Here is a 22,125-nt window from a genome sequence, read left to right as displayed (position 1 = left end):
GTAGCTGTGATCAAAACCACTCATGTAGTATAGCTCGAAAGGTCCGGACTGAGAATTAAAATAGGCCCTGGCATTTCAGGTACACAGAGGCCCAATCAGCCCACATAGAGGCCCAAAAAGCCTCCACCAGCCCAATAAATACTGACTTTCTATGGGACCTTATAGCAGCCCCTCTGGCATTTGCCAGAATTCACATATTGCCAGTCCGGGCCTGGCTCGAACACTCTTTGGGGTATGAGGATGTGTTAGAAACTACTCTGAAGCAGAACAGATTTCACAAAAGGGGAAACAAGTAGCAAAATATACATACTAGAAATATAAATAATGGCAACTTTTTGTGTAATTCCTTTGTTTGTAGAAACGTCACAATATGAAAAACAACAATTGGTCTCCAGGATATTCATACATGATACATTATGACCAGCACAAGTCCAGAAAATATTTGGTAAAAAAAAAAAAAAAATCAAGCCATTCTCACTGTACTATGTAAAAAAAAAAAAAAAAATTTGTTCCACAGGAGAAATAAACTTTTTTCATTTCATTAAAAACAGTGCATCGCGAACAAGAAAGATTAAAAATGAAAAAAAAAAAAAAAAAAAAGCATAACTTTAAAAAACCGCAATCCGTGTTTTTAAGTTCTTAGCCTGAGGGAGTCGTGTCCTGAGGGGAAAAGGACAACAAAAAAGGATATAACCTTCAACACAAATACATATCTTATACAGTTCCCACTACTGCATTGAGATCACTATTAAAACAAAGCCTGGGGCACTTTGTGATGCCGAAGATTGGTGGGTGGATTATAATTGACTTGAAGACTGTCATAGCACTGTTTTGATAAAACCTGTAACTTGCTTCCAGCATGGCGAACCCATCTGTGCCCACCATCCATCTGTTTAGACGTGATTGGCAAAGTAGTAGGAGACTCGCAGTGGTTGCCTCCGCCTGAAAGGAATGAACCACAGGATCTTCCAGCGAGTGCCAAAAACTTCTGAGAAGGTCTGCTGCCATGGCTTTCGAGCTCTCGATCTACAGAAGACAGCATTATTAGTAAAAGACAGCATTCCCATGGTGCACTTCAGTCAGCACAGACAATACAGGGTTGGCTGGGGATCTATTAGAAAGCTCAGATGAATTGTGTTTCCTAGCATCACAAATGCAGCTTTTCTTTCATGGTGACATGCAGCTGCGTTTTAACACCACTTAGCAGGGGCTGGAACTTTATTGTCAATCAACACAGGGCACCGTCAGAAGTTGCAGACAATCCCAGGAAGACAAGAATACATATTAGGTGCACAGTGGCCCATTGTATTTTCTCTTTGATCCCTACATATATGTCATTTTTCTCTAATTTCTCTAATCTTCCACACAACAAAAAACAAACACTATAAAAAAAAAAAAACACACTGCAGTGGATTTTTCACACACAAGCACAAATGGCATATATATCCTCTCTGAATGTTATCATGCTAAGTCATTACCAATATCAAAGGCATCGGAGAGTTTTTTTTCCTTAAACCTTTAACTAACTTTAAAATCAAAATATGCAGCCATTATACTCTGATCATTGATCATTCATTCCCAAGAAGCTCTTCTAAAATCTCACAAGACGTATGTTATTATGGCTAAGCATACAATATTTGCCAACTGCCTAGAGAGAGACAAAACTGGAGCATACAGTAAGAATCACAGCAATTTCATTTGTTTTTGTATTTTAATGAATTTAAGTACGTTGACGTTTGATTGGATAAAACAGAATATGCACTCACTATTCCCATGAACCAGAATAAGGTTCAACTATGGACACAATGTTCAGGCTCCATAGAAGCTTATATGCAATGCAAATAAAGTACTTTGTGCTAGCAGTAATGTACAAATATAATGCTGCAATATATTTAACAACACTCATCACCTAAAGATGGTTGTCCACAGGATGTTCTCACCCTCAACTGATTCGACATGAACTAAATTCTATTTTGGAACAGCAAGAAGTGATAATCACTACAGATACACTACACTCTCTACTCTACAACATGGTGCAGACTACATTTTCAAACCTGTGAAGATCCATCTGATATCCGTGGTGATATCGGCCAGTATACTATAAGAGAAAATTGCACAAACATTGTATCGGAATAGGGCCAGCTCAGCACAGCTTTTTTTATATGCTCTGCTGAAAGGAATGAATAAACAAGATGTGCCACGTACATAGGCAACGTATGCAGACAATGGGAATTCTGTAGGGATTTTTAATGAGCGGTTTTAAAAGGTGCTGCAATTGTTTTTGGTAAGGTGCTTAAAGAAACTTTTTACAAATTCAAACTGCAGTTCAAATATTTATCTAGAACTACCAAAGCTGAAGAATGGTATTGCCATATGCTCCCTATTATGGTCTGACAAGTCAATAACTAATGAAACTTTACACTGATTTTGAAGCAACTACATTTAAGGGCAATGACACACAGAACGTTTGTTGGCAGCAATTAATCTTGGCTTCTGCGGGTTACAAAAAGTTCCTTGTTTCCTTACCACTGGCTAACATGCAAATTGCTGGTGGGGACACATATGTCCCAAGTTGCCTGAAGTTTCCTTGCAAGCAAATTTCGGCACCTTTTGCATCACTGGCATCAGGGCCGGCCTTAGGCCTATTGGACCAATTGGGCCCAATAGGGCCCCGCACCTCAGGGGGCCCCACACCACAGGGCAGCACAGATAATATTTCCCTCACCACATGATGCTGCCTGGCCTGCCCCCAACTTTGAGAGTCCAGCCAATCCCCAAATCCATAGGTCCAGCCCACCCTCAACTCTGATAAGCCAGCCTATCCCCTAACTCCATAGGTCTAGCCTGCCCCCAACTCTCATAGGCCCAGCTTTCCTCCAACCTTGATAGGCCCTGCCTGCCCCCAATCCAACCAAGCCTGCTCCCAAGCTGAATCGGCCCAGCCTGCCACAAACTAATTGGCCCAGTCCACTCTCCTATTTCCTCCCTCTATCTTACCCTGTGTTCCCCTATTATGTGCCCCTGTTTCATCCCTCTCACTCTCTTACCTTGTCTGCCCCATTCCTTTCTATGTTGTGCCTGTATGCCCTTATTTTCCTAAATACTTGGTGTGTCAGTAGCCAGCAACACTTTGTCTAGGGGCCCCGCCAACATGGTCCCAATTGGGCCCCACATTTGATAGGATCAGCCCTGACTGGCATTTTAGCCATTGGGAAGTAAACAAGGGTGTTTTTACCCCAAAACAGACAAGATTAATCGCTGGTAACATAACATCTGGTGTGCCATTGCCCTAAGGGAAATCCTGTGTCGAATAAGCCAGTTCAAATTGTATTGGTTAAAAAAAAAAAAAGAATTAAACATGAAACGTTAGATACTGCAGAAAAATCAGTTCCCATTCATAAAATGATGCAGATATAACAAAAAATGCAGCACAAGTTAAAGGGGTGGTTCACTTTTAAGTTAATTTTTGTATGTTATAGAATGCACAATTCTAAGCAGCTTTTCAATTGGTCTGCAGTATTTATTAATTTAAATCATTTTCTTTCTTCTTCTGATCTTTCCAGCTTTCAAATAGCTGACTCCATCTAAGAAAAGAAATACTCTGTAAGGTTACAACTGTATTGTTACTGCTACACTTGATTACTCATCTCACTGTTCAGGCCGTGTCCTTTTCATATTCCAGTTTCTTTTAAAAATCAATGCATGGTTGCTAGGGTAATTTGGACCCCCAAGAGCTGATGAATAAATACTGTAGCTAAATAACTCAAAACCCACAATTAATAAAAAAAATGAAAACCAATTGCAAATTGCTTCTAAATATCACTCTCTACTTCATAATAAAAGTTAACTCAAAAGTGGCCAACCCCATTAAGCTCCTGTATTTCCCCACTTGACTAATTTCCTACCAGCTTTAGGTTTACTCAAGAGAGGACCAGAAATCCAGAAAATGGAGAAATAAGTAAAGTGGTAACCAAAACTGTCCTCAGGCCGCATTCCTCAAAACATGGGTTTTGACAAAACATGAACAGTTGGGAAAATGGATGTGGACTAAAAATTCTAAATGGCAATTACAAATATGCTTCAGCGTAAACTGGATAATTTGTAAAAATTATAAGGAAAGACTAGGACTGCCTAACCAGTATCCCAAGCAAACGCTGGACTAAAGCGCCTACAATCTGCTGGCACAGCAATGGCTGGAACATTGGGAAGAGGGAGGGGAGTTGTAGTCTAGCAACAGCTTATTGTTAACACTCCAGTTTATAAAGTGTTTAAAATGTACAGCCTATGCATAATAAAGTACTTTTCCCCCCATAGAAATATACTTATCCAGTACATACATTTCATCACAGCAGTTTGCCATTTTTTCTATAGTCGTTGTATCCTGCAAAACAAGAGAATTATACAAATCTCAAACTGTACATTAACACAAGAAAGGGCATATGCAGCTAGTGTGAGAAGGGAAAGGTTGTCTGGGTCAAAGCTTCACTGATTAAAGCTTAATTAGAGCAGCTCTAATTAATACGTAGATGACTTATTAGTCCGTGTTGCCATGAAAACTTGGCATGCTGGGGTGTTTCTAAGAATGCACTTTGGCAGTTGTAGCAAAAACACTGGCTGTTGCCTTTTTATTGTGAATAAAGCAGCCTCAAGATTAGAAACCATTTACACACACTTCCCATAAATGTGTTTTGTCGGAGAGGCCCATTTACTTTCTAGTGGCTTCCTGCTAATGTATAGTTCAGCTTCATTTGACAGTTCTGCAAAATAGGGTAACTAACTAGAACTGGTTTAACAAAAGCAGAAGCAATGATAATCCATCAGAGGATGAAATATTTTTATTGCACCGATACTTATATCAATAGATCTTAATAACAAATTACAGTGGTGTGTGTGTGTTTATTACAAGAATCTTGAAAACAGGTACATTACAATACGAGTGGAAGTTTTTGCATAGAGGCCCACAGCATAATGCAACTATATCTGAAGAAAGGTATCATTAAAAATGAAATTCTTAATCTGATATCTTCTTCTCCTCGGTAATCTTGGGGTCTTCTTCAGACGCGTTGGCAATTTTGGTGACTTACGGCGCATGCGCAGTTGTCTCGAAACAGAAGATTGCTCCAACTGTGCGTGTGCCATTACGCCACTCTATTCCCGAAGAGAAGAAGATGGCGCCCGTGAACTCCGATGCCCTGAATCTGCACCGAGGGGTAAGTAAAGAGTTAGGGGCATTTACCAAAGGTACCACTTAGGCTGGGGAGCAGGGAGGGGGGTCTATGTATGGTAGGGGTTTTTATTAGCAAGGGTTTGGTTCTCCTTTAAGATCATCATTCCTTTGGCATTTGGCAAATGCATAACAGTAAATCAGTACAGGAATTTTTACAATGCCTGGGATGCCGGTAGAAAGGTAAGATAAGGCCAGCAAGTAGTTGAAACTAATATTTCCACAGCCCGGTGCAGTTCTTTCCTAACATATTGACAGGTCCCAGTGATATAAATATTTTGGGGCCTATTTATTATGCTGTGTGAAAAGTGGAGTGAAACATTAACAATGATGTTGCTCATAGCAACCAATCAGATCTTTGCTTTTGTTTTCTAACTGTTGAAATCTAATTGCCGATTGGTTGCTCTGGGCAACATCACCGGTAATGCTTCACTCCACTTTTTACACAGTATGATATATAGGCCCTTATGTGTCCTTTAGGCCTAAATGAGCCATAAAAGTGCTATGACAATATCCAATTATATTTGGTATAAAGCTCAAAAATCCAACCTTTGGTTTTATACAACATTTTACTGCAAAGCATTTCTACAGGTCAGCTTTTTCTTATCTATGTTGCATTTAAATATTTAATATTTCAACCAGTCTCGTATAAAGGAGTTTGTATTCATACAAGAGAGGAAGTTTTGCATATAAAACACTGAACACAGAAGTACCATATACAATAACTTTACAATTTTCTTAATTGTCAAAGAGGCCCCCCAAGATATTCCTAGCCCAGGGCTATGATGACACTCTGATGTAGCATAGGATCCCTGTGTACAGTGCTGGCTGCGTCAGTCATGCGGATCGTTTTGATAGGTATGAATACGGATCTCACCTCAGCCCAGCATGGAAGAAGTATTGCTGATACAACAGCTCACTATCCTCAGAGTAAATGCAAATTTTGCTGGGATGGAGGCAGCTTGAGGATGGTTTTTTTTTGTTTAACTAAAAAAAGGTTTTGTCCCGTTTAAAGGAACAGTGTAAAAATTAAAACTGGCTAAGTAGATAGATTGTGCAAATTAAAAAAATGTTTACTATATCAAGGCTGGAGTGAGTAGATGTCTAACATAATAGGACAGGACATACGACTTCCTGCTATAACTCTGAGCTAGTCAATGACTTGAAGGGGGGCCACATGGGACATAACTGTTCAGTGAGTTTTCAATTGATCCTCAGCATTTAGCTCAGATTCAAAAGCAACGGTTATGACCCATGCCCCCCCCCCCCCTCAAGTCACTGATTGGTTACTGCCTGGTGGAGAACAAGAGAGATGAAAAGCAGGAAGTAGTGTTCTGGCTATTGTTAGACACCCAGTCACTCCAGCTTTTATACATTACATTTTTGGCTAACTATATTAGAAACATTTTTTTATTTTGCACAGCCTATCTATTTATTCAGTTTTTATTTTGCACAGCGTATTTACCTATATTTTATTTTTACACTGAGCTATTCCTTTAAGCAGTACAGACACATGTCAATAGATTTTCAAAGGAATGTTTGAATGTTTATTGTAGTGTGGCATAGTGGCTGGGAAAACACTAGAGGGTACATATCTCCCAAAATGCTCTATGAGACCCAATATGTGGGGAGAATTACAGAGTATATACACAATCAGCATGTACTAACTAATAAAGGTGCTGTGGGTGATGTCACCAACTGGGGGGAGGTGATTACCAAGGAGGCAGGAAATAGGAAGTCTGTGAGGTTCTTGCGGAAGTAGGGAGAGCAGAACAACCCAGTGGAAAACCAGGTCTGGTAAAAACTGTCCTTTTGGAAATGAACGGCCTAAGTAGTAGTAGTGTAACTGTTAAAAAAAAAAACTCTGTCATGAATAAAACAGATTTCTGTTTAAACCTACCCTGGATGTCACTGGGGCTCATTTATCAACAGTGGGCAAATTTGCCATGGGCAGTTACCTATAGCAACCAATCAGTGATTGGAAGCCTGCTGCAAGTAAAACAACAAATGCAGCAATTTGATTGGTTGCCATGGGTTACTGCCCATGGGCAAATTTACCCAATGTTGATAAATGAGCCCTCTTTTTATACCCTTTTATAGGTATGGGATGCGTTATTTGGAAACCTGGTATCCAAAAGCTCAGAATTACAAGAAAACTATCTCCCATAGATTCTATTTTATCCAAATAATCCAAATGTTTAAAAATGTATTTTTTTTCTCTGCAAAAATAGACCAGTACCTTGTACTTGATCCTAACTAAGCTATAATTAATCATTATTGGAGGCAAAACCAGCCTTTTGGGTTTTTTTAACGACTGAATGATCTTCTAGTAGGCTTAAGGTACGAAGATCCAAATTATGGAAAGATCCATTATCCGGAAAACCCCACATCGCAAGCATTCTAGTAAACAGGTCCCATACCTGTATTAGATATTTTTTTAATTACTATTGTGTTATAAGAATAACAAAATCTTTCTTTGAATCCATCAAAGATCCTTTGACACAGATACTTGCAAAGCAGAGCAAAATAAACACAGCTCTAAAAAATCCTTTGCTCAAATTCATTATTCCAGCTACCTTGTATAGTGTAAATTTGCAGAGAAATATAGTATTCTTTGCTATAAGCATGCTTTCTTGCTCTCATTTAGCAAAAAGCATGATGTTTACTGAAATGAAATAAATCTGGATGTATTCCCGCAAAATGTTAAATTCAGATAGAGGGATATAGAAATATCAAACCCATAGGCTGTTAAGGAAGCCAAGAATAAGAGTGCCCAGCTATAGTCCATGTATGTGTGTGCATGAGTGCTTCCTAGTTAATCAATCTTTAAAGGAGAACTAAAGGTTAACAAAGAAGTAGGGTAGAAATGATACACATTATGTTTTGGGGTTCTCTTTCAGGCTAAAGCAACCACAGCTCTTAAACAATGAAGATTTGTGCCTCCAAAGATGCTCCAAGTAGCTCCCTATCTTTTCCTGCAATTCACAGAACATGGCCTGGACTGCTGTCAGTTACCTGAGGTTAGGGACTGACTTACAATATACTGTATAGACAAATTATAAATGTTACAATACAGGCTGATTAGTAATTCATTCAGATTCAAATTTTAATTACAGAACAGCCAGTGCAATTATCAGAATTTAATAATCGGCTCTGTAGCATCAGCTTGTACAACCTCGTTTTATGCTTGATAATTTGCAACAACCCCTAAGCTTAGCTTCTCAGCAGCTGCTCAAAGCAATGTCACGGACACTAGCACCAGTCACGGCTTTAAAGGCCTGGATCGGAACAGTTACACCAATGTTGAACCTTTAGGCTGCTGCATTAAGATCAGTATATAAAATATGACATTACTAGCCATTCATTTTTAGGCTTTAGGTGTCTTTTAAATGGATTTCTGAGCAATGTGATCAAATTTAGCCTGTTAATTTGATTGAATCCTAAGAGAAACAATGAATTCTGATTTGATGGAGTTTGTTCATTTGATGAATAAATTAGTACAATCATGAACCAAAAATCCATAAACATTACTTACGTTTCTTGCCATGGTGGCTGGCATACTCAAGGATTTTGCTATTGAGTGTCAAAAAAACATTCAGTGCTTCAACTATTCATTTTAATCTCATATAAATATATGTACAACAGGGAACAACATTATTTTCAGGATGAATCCTAAATATTTCCCAAGGATACATGGATTAATCCCAATCACTTTTATAGCATGGTACTTTATATATCAGCAGTAAAGTGGAGATGTTAATCAATATTATGAAAAGCCACATGGGTGGGAAACAAATATGCATCTTTCAGGAAAAAAAAAATCAATAACAGTAAGAGAATACTTCAGAGCTCTATAACATGGTGACTCAATAAAAAGACACTGCTATTTGATTGCCACCCCTTATAATGCAACGTTTCACAATCTGAATTGCAAGCATTCAGCGTTTTTATTTACAATGGAGAGGCAAATCACAGTAATCCCTCAAAATTAGGCTACAGATTAGTCTGCTCGGGAGATGCAGCCTAAATGAAACATCTGGTCATGATAAGAGGAGCAAAGGACCTTTTAAACTTTTAGAAATTAGATTATCAGATCTTTTCTATAGAAGTGTCTGAATAAATTGTAATTACTTTATGTGGGTCACGGATAATCTGCTTCTGCAGGCTGCACGCAGCAATATAAAAAGAAGGGGTCGTTCCTGGGGGACATTAAGAAATTACCCCTGCAGGGTAAGTTAAAGATTTTATACCCTTTCATAACATTACAGTACATCAGAATTAGAGAACAAAGGTGCAGATAAATCTATATATGAGAGAAACAGATTTGTTTGGTTGAAGCAATATGCTGAAATAAGAAACCATAAAAATATACAAAAAAAAAAGACTGCCCAACCCCTATTCCCACACTGCCAATGCAAAGAAAAGACTTGTGTGTGAATGTGAGTAAAACCTGCTAATGATGAACAAGGTCTTTTATCAGCCATGTCCTGTCTACTCCTCCTCTAGCTAATTATGTGCTAACTACAATCATTCAATAAGAGCCATTATTGTCTGGGGTTTTGGGGGTTGAAGGTGCATGTATGTATATTTTTATTTATAGATTCAGAGGCTGTACATCAGATCAGGAACAGCTGGTCAGGTGCAGGTTGAGTCGTAGGCTAGAAATTCATCTCAAATATAAAGTCATGTTTGGTTTTGTACAATCACACAGCAATTAATGGGCACTGAATACAGTTTATAATGTAAAATGATCTAAGTCTGAGCTAAAAATATATATAAAAGTATAACTAATGTTGCTGAAGAAGTGAAAAACCAGAAGTAAAAACCAGATAAGGGATGCTGTGCTCCTCAAATTTACATAGCTAATTTTTCAAATTGAGTTGAGTGACATCATGCCTAAAACTGCTCTTGGCTTCATTTATCAATGTGATTATTATAAATGAGGGCAGGACTAAGCTTATGGTCCATTAATTAATCAAATCCGACTCAAGAGGGATCTTTATATCACTGCACCACAGGCAAGCCAATTGCCCACAGCAAATCTGCACCTCCACAAAGTTAGGCTCTTTGGCACAACATACAGTGCATGGTACAAAAGATCAAAAAATGTTAAGAGGCTCAAAGTCAAACTTGATTGATAAAACGCTCAACAAGGAGATTCATTTGAACAGAAAGATTGTTTTACTTTGGGATCATACCACTTAAGGACGTAGCTAAAAATTTGGTGCACATTTCATGACTGGAAAACTTCCCACACCTACACTTTCTTTGAGCGCTCAAATGGGAGGAGGGGACCAGATTGATAGTGAAGAGAACACAACTGCACTCTTTACACTAGGAAAGTTTAAAAATCATATTAAAAATGGTAAAGTGCTGCTTGGGGCAAGGTTCTTCTCTTGGCTCATTATAGAAACAGCAATACACTCATTGCCCCCAGCCCTTTTCAGCCAGGCACATCACCTGACATTTTTTTTGCAAGCCATCAGTTTCTGCTCCCACCTCAAAGCCTGACCAACATTGCTGGTCCTAAAAGAACACTTTTTGATGATGCCAGTAGGATGCAGAAGTGCACAGTATTGTAAAAAGTTCTCTATTACAGCAGTGAGTTTGGGGCAAGGCTTTGAGGTACCGTATAATATATTTTTTTCATTACCAAGTTACATTTTCATCCCACCTGAGGATAACAATTTTTGGGAGAGAACAGTGCCTCAATTAAAAACAGTTGATTTTCAAAATTACTTATGAAGGGTTTCACTCGCATATGTGTATACAGTAAATCCCAGCTCAGACATCTCAATATGCACACTTGCATTCTATAGAAAATAGATGCAAGACTATATTACATTTATAAGCATTATTAAACGTTGAATTATATGTACATACCGTCAATATGCCCATTATCTGTGTGTAGAAAAGACTGCACATGCCTCCAAACATGACAATGCCCATAAAAGTGGATATCCTAAGCAAGGCCAGTTCATGTCGAAATATGAACATATCCTGCAAAAAACAGATTTATTAGTCACGAGAATTATGTTCTAAAATAATTACAAGATGGAAACATTTGTTATGTTCAAAAATAACCAAAGTAGCTCTGGCTTCTGGTTTAGTACAGTTGGAATCATAAATTCAATGACTTGTTACCAGGCCTGTATTTGTACATAACTTTTAACCACATTTATTAATTAGTTTCCGTGTTAGGTATTCTGCATTCATTTTTTGTCAGTTTCATCCATTAACTAAAAGTCTAGATTCCAAGCCTACTATGAGAACAAAAAATTTATTTTTCAATATGTTAGGTTTGCTTTTTTTCACACAGAGGTGGTATCACAAAATATATTTATATATAATAAATATGGCAATTAAAGAAATATTTTATCAAAAGCATAAACATATATGATATTATTAAACACATGCCCTTTGACAAAGGCCTCTGTGCTGAAACGCGTGGGCTATTCTCGTTTTTTGGCAGGTGTAACCACTCCTTTTTCTGCCTTTGGTATGTATATATGTTTAATATATATCATAGATGTTTATGCTTTTTATAAAATATAGCTGTAATTGCCATATATAAAGAAATGTTTTTGTGATACCACCTCTGTGTGAAGAAGTGTGTAAACCTAACATATTATATAGTGTGTATTTTGTTACTCTATGTGGGGGAAACTTTTGGTTTTCAGCACCTCTTGCCACATACTGCTAAATACTTTTTTTGATTGGTGTGCCCTCCACTTACCTATAAAAAAAAAAAATTATATATATATAAAAATTATATATATATATATATATATATATATATATATATATATATATATATATATATATATATATATATATATATATATATATATATATATATATATAATACACAAAAGCTATGAATATCTTGTAAATTATATCCTTATAAACAAAAAAAAGTCATGTGACTTTAAAGATCTTATAAACTGAAGTGCTCAGATTCAGTTCAGCTGAACACTTAGGAATGGCACACTCTGAATCCTGCAATAAATGCTATGATTTGGCCCAGATCCCAAATAAAAACCTGGATTTGGTGCTGTTCCAACTTTTTATTATGCAATTTAATTTTTATCCCCTCAAGCACTACCTTACTTAAGGGAAAAAATATATATGTCTCCGACTTACAGTTCACTGGTGCTTGATCAAGTAAATATGTATAATTGTTCAAGAAGGACCAGCACACTTTTTTTTTTTTTTAAAGTCAGCAAATATTTATTGCAACATCACTGCAACATCAAGCACAGTGATGTTGCAATAAACATTTGGTGACTTTAAAAAAATCAAAAATATATATATACACATACATACACACAAACATTACAATACAATATAACTTAGAATTTGTAAATAGACAAAGAAATTGTTCAGTGTAAAAATAAAAACTGAGTAAATAGATAGGCTGTGCAAAATAAAAAATGTTTCTAATATAGTTAGTTAGCCAAAGACATATATTTATAAAGGCTGGAGTGACTGGATGTCTAACACAATAGCCAGGAAACCACTACTTCCTGCTTTTTGCCTCTCTTGGTTTCCACTGACTGGTTACCCTGGTTACCAGGCAGTAACCAATCAAAGACTTAAGGGGGGGGCACATGGGTCATAACTGTTGCTTTTGAATCTGAGCTGAATGCTGAGGATCAATTGCAAACTCACTGAACAGATATGTCCCATGTGCCCCCCCTTCAAGTCACTGACTAACTCAGAGTTGAAAAGCAGGAAGTAGTGTTCTGGCTAAAATGTTAGACATCCAGTCACTCCAGCCTTTGTACGTTACATTTTTGGCTAACTAACTATATCAGAAATTTTGTTTATTTTGTACAGCCTATTTACCCAGTTTTTATTTTCACACTGAACTGTTCCTTTAAAGCAAACCCAACAGGGGTAGAACAACTGATTTGTAAACGACACAACGAAACCAAGCTTAACTAATAAAAAACAGCAGTTCCTCTACTAATTGATAGCTATACGAGGAGTGATAGCTATACTATAGCACCCTCCAGTGTTGTCTTTGTGCAACAATATGAACGATCTTTGCCACAATTTCCAAGGAAAATCACTGATTGTTAATAAAAGTTATAGATGCTATTTATCCCAAATGTTTTCAACTTGCACATGGTGAATAGCACTACTATTAAGACAAAAACAGAAACTTCTCCTTTTAATGAAGTATCTGGGATAACGACAGATCAAATTAGTTAAGATTGGTGTATAGGAATATAAATATAGACTGAACATAGGGAAGTTAAATCCTGGGATTCACTCTCTTTCTGTGGCCATAACCTGTTTGTACTCACTCCTCTTTTCCACCACCAGATAAAAAATAAATATAACTTGCACTGGTTTCTTCCTTACTGGCTGCATCTTGTAAGTAGTAAAGAAGTTTACTAGTGGCAGCCAGGTATGGTACTCGCTTGCATTCACTTGCACCTCAGAACAAGCAATTTGGGGGTGAAAAGGCAAGTGTCAAAATATAATTTTTAAGGTAGGCCAATAATAATTCAGAAAATAAAATCATTTTGAGGGTGAGTTACACTACAAGCTTAATTCCATCCTATACCAAACGTGATCTGAAGGTGTTCTTAAAACATACCCATGATGATGAATGTTTCCAGTATTCCATTAACATGCAATAGATACAGAATGAATAATTAGGAAGAATAATTACCCAATTAATGGCTTTAAGTGGCAAGAAGTAATAATAGTGGCAAAAATCCAGGACCAAAGTGTAGCCACTTAAAAGTTGGGTGTAGAAACAGAGCTGCAGGAACAGCCAATGGTTGTCTTCTCCAACACAGTTGTTTATCCTGTGGGGGAATGATATACATTAAGTATAAGAAAGATGTTTAAAGAAGAAGGAAAGGTATGGAGCTGCAATAGTGCAAGGTAGAATGCTATATTTATTCTGTAGAATGTTTAACCAAACCTGAGTAAACAGCTCTAGAAGCTGTTTGTTTAGGATAGCAGCTGCAGTATTAGCTTGGTGTGACATCACTTCCTGCCTGAGTCTCTCCCTGCTCTCTTATAGCTCTGGGCTCAGATTACAGCAGAGAAGGGGGGAGAGGAACAAACTGAGCATGCTCATGCCAGGGGCAAGGAGGTTTAAGCTGAAGGCAGGATACAGTCTGATACAGAAGCCCATGTGTACACAATAGAAGGAAAGAAATGTGGTGTTTCTTTTGACAGGGGACTCAGAGCAGCACTACTTTGAGGGTTTAATGGTATATTTAGGTGGACTTTTCTGATAAGGCTTACTTAGTTTTAAACCTTCCTTCTCCTTGGGAGGAATTAAAAACATGTTCTATGATAAAACTCAGTAGCATCTACTGTACTATGTGTTGCCAGTTCAGCCTCTATTAGCTAAATATTCTATGGCTATATCACTTGTGTAACACTGCAATGAGTGGAGGAGAGGAGGCCATAGGAAAACATGAAAGTCACTATAAAGCTAACCTTATACTGCGAGATCTGCTCTTTTTGGGGCCAACAGTTGGCTCAAACACCCTATGGAGGCACATCGCTTGTGGACCAAACATTAACCCACCGATCCAACAAGATTTACAAACCTACCTGATTGATAGAACACATATTAACCATGCATAGTATATATCAGTGTATGGTACTCCAAAATACATTAAATGGATAAAATATTGCTATTATTACATTTTCTTTCAAAGACTCGGGATAACAAAATGTACAGAATTTTGCTTATTGGTGCTACAGCCATATCACCACAAACACATGTGGGCATATGAGGGTAATTTGGTGCAATAAGCAGTTGTTGGAAATATTGGTGGCACTTGGTAGTAATAACTAACATTACTACCTGATCAAAATATGTCATCCCTTCAGTTTTCCACCCCAGATGTCACACTCACTTTAACAGCAGCAGCTAAAGCCACTTTTTAGAATTTTAAAATTCTGTATTTTTCAGCGCACGCTGCCAACCACAATGTGATTTCCTTTTGGTTACTTACAAGACAACAGTTTTCTGCAATTGAAATGCATTTTTAAACTGTGAATGGAAAACCCACCTTGCCCACATGGCCTTAATAGGGAGAGGTCTGTAAGAGCGGTAACATTTGTGTTGCTGAATTAAACATATTGGAAAGTTGCACAATGAGTAAAAATGCATTTTGTACATGTGCAAAATTTTTGAGGCACGTAAATATTAAAAAAAACGATCCAAGATAGTTATTTGTTGGATTTTCGCTGCCTTTTAAATAGACTATGGTATTGATAAAACACAGTTCAAAGATTTAGAGATAAAAATCCTAAACTAACTGTTGTTTTTTCAGATTTAAGGGCAAACCACCACTGCAGTTGTTTGAGAGGGCAGTATAACTCTTTTATCAACACGAGTTTAAACAATAGGGCCGTAGGCTAAAAAAAATACTGTACATAGTGAAACAAAACAAAAGTGAAAAGGGATGGTTATTTCTTGAGATAAAAAGGAAACTGAAGCTACTGCATGTTTGGTCCTTGCAAGGTGCAAAGTGCATAATTAAATTACCAGTATACAACCCTCCCATTCACCCCTTTCTTTTAAATGTTTTGTTATCAGAAGTCCATTATGTAGATAATGTATCTGTGCACTGGTAATCTGATTTTGTACTTTGCAAGGACCAAACGTGGAGTAGCTTCAGTTTCCCTGTTTAGCTCAAGAAACTTTTTTTGTGTGAGAGTAAAACAATAGGCAGAAAGTATGTTCACAAGCCCTGTAAATGTAACTGATGTTGAACAAGGTGGTATGCTGCCCCTTTAAAAGCAGGTGTGCCAAGCACAGGCTCTATGTCCCACATGTCCCACTACACTCTCAGGGAATATTCGAGTTTTAAAAATAGTTTAAGAACCTGACTGAAATACAGGAGAACCCCCATTTTAAGATTTTCAGGGAACCAGAAAAAATTTGTAAATTCTAGAAAACTGTAAAATGTATGTAGGCTTTAAGTACTAAAAAGGATATAAGCAAAGAGGTCAATTTTTCTTTGAAATAAAATATTATACAGCTATAGGATCCATTATCAGGAAACCCGTTATCCAGAAAGCTCCGAATTACAGAAAGGCCAACTCCCATAGACTCAATTTTATCGAAATAATCCAAATTTTTAAAATTAATTTCCATTTTCTCTGTAATAATAAAACAGTACCTTGTACTTGATCCCAACAAATATATAATTAATCCTTATTGGAAGCAAAACCCGCCTGTTGGCTTTATTTAATGTTTTCATGCTTTTCTAGTAGACTTAAAGGTTGTTCACCTTCCAAACACTTTTTTTAGTTGTTTTCAGATTGTTCCCCAGAAATAAAGACTTTTTCAATCACTCACCATTTTTTACCGTTTTTTAAAAATCTAACTTTAGAGTTTAATGTTCCTGTCTCTGGTGTTTGCCTGTCAACTCAGTAATTCAGGTGAACTGTTACAGTTTTGCAACATTTAGTTGATACATTACTTAGCAGCATCTCTGGAGTAATAGCAACTATTGTATCAGTTGCCTGTAATGAAACCCAGAGATTCTGCTCAGCAGGGACAAAGATAAGAAATGTATCAACTAAATGTATCAACTAAATGTATCATTTTTGAACAGTTTATTACAGGGTCGGCGACCGCCCCTCCCAGAGCTGCTTTAGAAGGTGAAAAATTACACTTTACACTTCAATATTAGGAAAATGGTCACACATAGAAAATACAAAGTAATTGAAAAAAGTCTTTATTTCTGGTGATCTATCTGAAACCGACTGAACTGAAAAAAGTGTTGGAAGGTGAACAACCTCTCATTAAGGCAAGAAGATCCAAATTACGGAAAGGTCCGTTATCTGACAAAAACCCATGTCCCGAGCATTCTGGATAACAGGTGCAGGGCACATTTTGGATATAATAGATTTCAGGAGGCATACAAAACACACAGAGAAGACATACTATGACAACATTAAAAATTGCTCAAATTTAGTTTACATTTCACTTGGTTAGTACATAAAAAAATAAATCACATATAAAAAGATAAAACAACCAAAGAAACAACATGGTATGGATCTGTATTCTATCAATACATTATAGCAAATACAATTCGCAGCCTGTTTGTGGCTTGCCCTTACCATGGACAGTGATGATCCATTCTTCTGACACAGTGCCCACAGCGACTGCAGTGGTGGGATCGCTTTGGTCTCATCATATTACATTTGTTACATAATTCCCATAATTCTTGCTCTGACGGACACACAAGATCAAAATGATCAATATAGTATCAGAAACTAATGTCACAAATGACATTTCTTGCTCTAGTTATTTATAATAAATTTGCTATTTATACTCGGAAACCTATGTTTACAGCTGCGGTAAAGGAATAATAACCTAACATTAAGAGCAGAGTAAGGGGATTATCATTAGCACAAGCAATATGTACAGAACACCAACAGAGTGACTTTCTTTTAGCAAGGGTGTTAGTGAAATTAACCATGCAACATCTGCAAGTGTATTGTTTCTACAGAATACCCACATGAGCTGAAAATGTCAAGTTAATTGTTTAGAGGAAAACATTTTTTTCTCCTCTTAGGGCCCAACAAGTGGCTAATCATTGCAGGCTGCTGCCCAAAAAGTGATAAAGTAAGGTTCAGCTCACAGAATTGTTGGGTAAGGCAGCAAGTAAGCCAAAGATCCAATCTACTAACATTAATAATAGTTAGCTATAAAGTGATTAGTTTGGCATCAGAATTCACAATAGGACCTGTGTTTATTTATTACAGTCAGTAGCAAGCTAGGAGTAGCAATAACCTATTAGTAGCCAATGACTAGAACACTAGTGACCTTAGACAACACCTCTATGTCTAGCAAAGCAATCCCCCAGGTATGGAGGATAAATTTGCTTTGTGACCTTCCCTTACACAAAAGGAACATAGACGTTATGACTGCTGCTGCCTTTCCACAGAGAACAGCAGTGCTTAAGACACCCATGTACACCAATCACTACATAGATTATTGATCAGTTAAAAAGTTCCCTGTTTGTTGCATATGGAATGCTGGAGCATTTCTAAAATTGGGTCTGTCACCGATCTACATGTTTCAGATAGAGAACCCTTTACTGATTAAAAACGTGCCTCCCCAGACAGCAGAAGCTGTCAAAACACCATATGTGCCATTAGCCTTAAAGGTGAGCACCCAATTTTTGAATTAGGAAATGTGTCTATTTTTTTTATTGTATGCACTAAAGAGAGCAAAATCTGTAACTGAAGTCACATTCTAATTATTTTGCTTCCAAGCACACTTTAAACAAATCAGCAGTCCCGAAAAGCCCTCTGTATAATAAGCTGCTCTTTATCTAAAAGCCTGATTGGCTGCAGAGGTGAAAGGATGGAGTTTTGTTATACAGAGGGCTTCTAGGTGGGCTGCTGATTTGTTTTGATTGTGCTAGTATGAACCAGGAAGTAGAATGTAACGCTAATTAAATTTTTTCCCCATTAAGTGCGAGCAATAACAACAAAATACATACTTTAAAATCAAAACAATAATCAAAAACGACAAGCCCTATTCACTGAACTAATGTTGAACGAGAAGAGAAATGACAAAAAACAAGCTACTGATAATCATTTACTGCTGGCGAGATCTGTAGGTCTAATCAGCATAGCCAAACCTAACATTAATTATTTATGTCTTTTATTGCTGACTGCTTATAACAGTGCTGAAATAAGCAAGGGTGGCAATGCCATACATATAACAAGATTCTCTCTCTTAAAAGCTTTTGTAGTAAAAATTCCTCACAACATATAAATATATATTACAAGCAATACCTGTAAGAGGGATTTTTGGCGTGTCTTGAAGTTTACCAGGATCTGCAGTTGAGGCTCTCAAAAGTGAAATAACGCAAAAAATTGAGGTCAGGTAGTAAGCTGGAAAACATGATTTAGACTAGTTATCAGTAGGGTCTGGAAGTGTAACAGCACAACCAAATAACTACAATCAATGTAGAAATCTATGATTAGAATTGGCAAAAAAAACAAAACATATCTGTCCTCTTGCATCCCACTTACCCCATATAGCAGCAATTGAAATGTGTCCCTCCTCAAAGCGGGGAAAAAGAATAAGCTTTGGAACAAATAGTGTATTGTAGAGCCAGATGAAGAAGATAGCCCCCACACAGCACCATCCCTGAGGATCAACAACAAAATGGAGAGACAGACCCATTGCTCATAGTCTCCAGGTACAGTAAAGAGCAATAAAGCCAAATCTAGGATCAGACCTGCAATGAAACATAACAGAGAGGAGACATTTGAAATGGTTATATTGAATATGCAGAGAAAACACATATATATATATATATATAGATCTATATAGATCTATCTATATATCTATATATCTAGATCTATATATATATATATATATATATAGATCTATATATATATATATAGATCTATATATATATATATAGATCTATATATATATATATAGATCTATATATATATATATATATATAAATAGATCTATATATATATATATATATATATATATATATATAGATCTATATATATATATATAGATCTATATATATATAGATCTATATATATATATATAGATCTATATATATATATATAGATCTATATATATATATATAGATCTATATATATATATATATATATATAGATCTATATATATATATATAGATCTATATATATATATAGATCTATATAGATCTATATATATATATAGATCTATATATATATATATATATATATATATAGATCTATTTATATATATATATATATAGATCTATTTATATATATATATATATATATCTATATAGATCTATATATATATATATATATCTATATAGATCTATATATATATATATATATATATATATATATATATAGATATATATATATAGATCTATATAGATATATATAGATATATACATAAATAGATCTATATATATATATATATATATATATAAATAGATCTATATATATATATAGATCTATATATATATATAGATCTATATATATATATATATATATATAGATCTATATAGATCTATATATATATATATATATATATATATATATATATATATATATATAGAGATATAGAGATATATATATATATATATATATATATATATACACACACACATACAATCATATGAATCTATTAAATACATACTTTTATTACATATAAATTGAGTTGCATAGCGTTGCCTAGGAAATTCTCTCTTACATTCTAAATTTCAGATTTCTTTTTTTTTTAAGAAATAAAGTGCTCTGCATTTGCGCTGCTTGCACATTTTCCAATACTATTGAATACTCCCATATCATTGATTAGACAATTATGTCAGAGCATCTGGATTCAGCAAAAATGTCACACATTGGGGGGAATTCATAAAAGTGTCGGTACAATAAGTAACCCAGAAGCGGCGGTCGACAAATTTGTCAAATGTCGTACGAACGGCAAATTCACAAAGGCAGATGTTACCGTCTGTGAATGCCTCATAAGTCCCGACAATTTTCTAAAACGTTGTATATCTTTTCGTCGGACAGACCAGATTTTACCCAGCGCTTTCAAAAGACAATTTGACCGTCATCTTCATTTTGGAGAGCCTAATGTGTCGGAAAAATTGTCGGCAAAAGCTTACGAGCAATGCTCACTTTTCAAAAGTGTCATACACGTTGTTAAATTGGCGGATAAAAGCTCTGTGAATTTGTCGGCTGTTACTACGACACCTTCTACGACATTTTTTCGTTCCAGCCACTTTTGGGAATTCTCTCCTCTGGTAGAAAAACAAAAATACTGCTCTGAAGTGAACCGTGCAGGCAGCCATTGACTTGAATGTCAACTCCCTGTCACCATACACACAAGGATGATTTTGCCTAAAAATGCCCAATGGAAAATCCACCCCATGTGATCAGTGACAGGTGGTGGCCATTCAAATCAATGGCTGTCCATCTGGGAGGTTTGCAGCAGAATATTTCTACCAGCAGAGAAAACCTGGCCCCCATTCTCATTGTTACATTACTCATAAACATTTGAAGCAGCAGTAGTAAATGATAAGAAGCCATTGAGATAAAGAGCAATTGATGGAACTTTGCCTTGTGGGAGAGAAGGATGGAGTTAGAGTATTTACTATAGAGCAATAGCTGGAGAGACAAGAGGCACATTACAATCAGGGTATAAGGTGGAACTAGATAACCTCAAAGCTCAAGCCTCGGGTAAATAAAAATCTTAGCAAAATAATTCAGCAAGAACAAACTGCTTTTAGATTAATCAAATGTAAATTCTTGATAAATAAGCAACAATTCTAGCTTGATTTATAATAATATATATCATATATATATCACAGGTACAGAATGTATTAAGTGGAAAGCTTGGGTTTTCCGGGATAAGGGCTCTTTCCATTATGTGGAGCATGATGCCTTAAAGCAAAACAAAGCAATAGGATGGTTTACCAATCAGAATAGATAGTCCCGGATCGCTACTTACAGCTGCCGCAAAACTGTGCTAAGTGCAGGGTCCTAGCCTCCTGTCTTACAGAATAACCCCACAGCGCGGCTCTCATCACGCGAGACTGGCGTCACGACTACAAGCCAACACAATGACGCATCACGTAGCCGCCTTTGTGGGAGCGTCGTTGCACAATGTGAAACTATGGTAAGTAGTGGGAACTTCCCTGGAAACCTGTTTTACCTCCGCTCGCTTCCGGTTAATAAACATCTTGTACCTGGATTCCTTCTGTAGTAAATGGGCTCTTTTTTAATACAGTTGTCACAATACAAAGCTGCTGTTTAGCGTTGTGCTTTGAATGAGAAAAAAAAAAAAAAGCGCCGGTTTAATATTATTAGCAGTAATAAATAGGTGACCTTATGGCAATGCTGTAAAATGCATTTCTTATCAGGAGGAT

The 22,125-nt window shown here is 36.4% G+C and overlaps 1 protein-coding gene across 4 annotated transcripts; it reads right to left on the bottom strand.

Annotated features, from left to right (window-relative positions):
* Positions 1 to 244: 244 nt before the first annotated feature.
* zdhhc21.L (zinc finger DHHC-type containing 21 L homeolog) lies at positions 245 to 21,869 on the bottom strand. Of its 4 annotated transcripts, none has more exons than XM_041563849.1 (9): positions 21,674 to 21,869; positions 19,265 to 19,473; positions 19,025 to 19,123; positions 17,336 to 17,447; positions 13,908 to 14,046; positions 11,108 to 11,224; positions 4,338 to 4,381; positions 2,055 to 2,098; positions 245 to 1,026 (listed from the first exon to the last, which is right to left on the bottom strand). In XM_041563849.1, the coding sequence occupies exons 2-9, from the start codon at positions 19,416 to 19,418 to the stop codon at positions 749 to 751; spliced, it is 987 nt and encodes a 328-aa protein (XP_041419783.1). In that variant the 5' UTR covers positions 19,419 to 19,473; positions 21,674 to 21,869; the 3' UTR covers positions 245 to 748. The 4 variants fall into 4 exon arrangements, with proteins under 4 accessions (XP_041419783.1, XP_041419782.1, XP_018113283.1 ...); XM_041563848.1 differs by having other exon boundaries at positions 21,708 to 21,868; XM_018257794.2 differs by lacking the exon at positions 2,055 to 2,098 and having other exon boundaries at positions 21,708 to 21,863.
* Positions 21,870 to 22,125: the final 256 nt, after the last annotated feature.

The sequence above is a fragment of the Xenopus laevis genome, chromosome 1L (genome assembly GCF_017654675.1).
Source record: "Xenopus laevis strain J_2021 chromosome 1L, Xenopus_laevis_v10.1, whole genome shotgun sequence".
Lineage (NCBI taxonomy): Eukaryota > Metazoa > Chordata > Amphibia > Anura > Pipidae > Xenopus > Xenopus laevis.
This window is presented reverse-complemented; position numbering and strand designations above follow the sequence as displayed.

What these genes read in the sequence shown, in the direction of transcription:
- zdhhc21.L (XM_041563849.1), bottom strand. Translation starts at nt 19,418, where the DNA reads ATGGGTCTGTCTCTCCATTTTGTTGTTGATCCTCAGGGATGGTGCTGT. An exon ending in TTCAATTGCTGCTATATGGG is followed by an intron (nt 19,124 to 19,264) that starts GTAAGTGGGATG and finishes CATGTTTTCCAG; the next exon opens with CTTACTACCTGACCTCAATT. An exon ending in GCCAAAAATCCCTCTTACAG is followed by an intron (nt 17,448 to 19,024) that starts GTATTGCTTGTA and finishes TGTGTCCGTCAG; the next exon opens with AGCAAGAATTATGGGAATTA.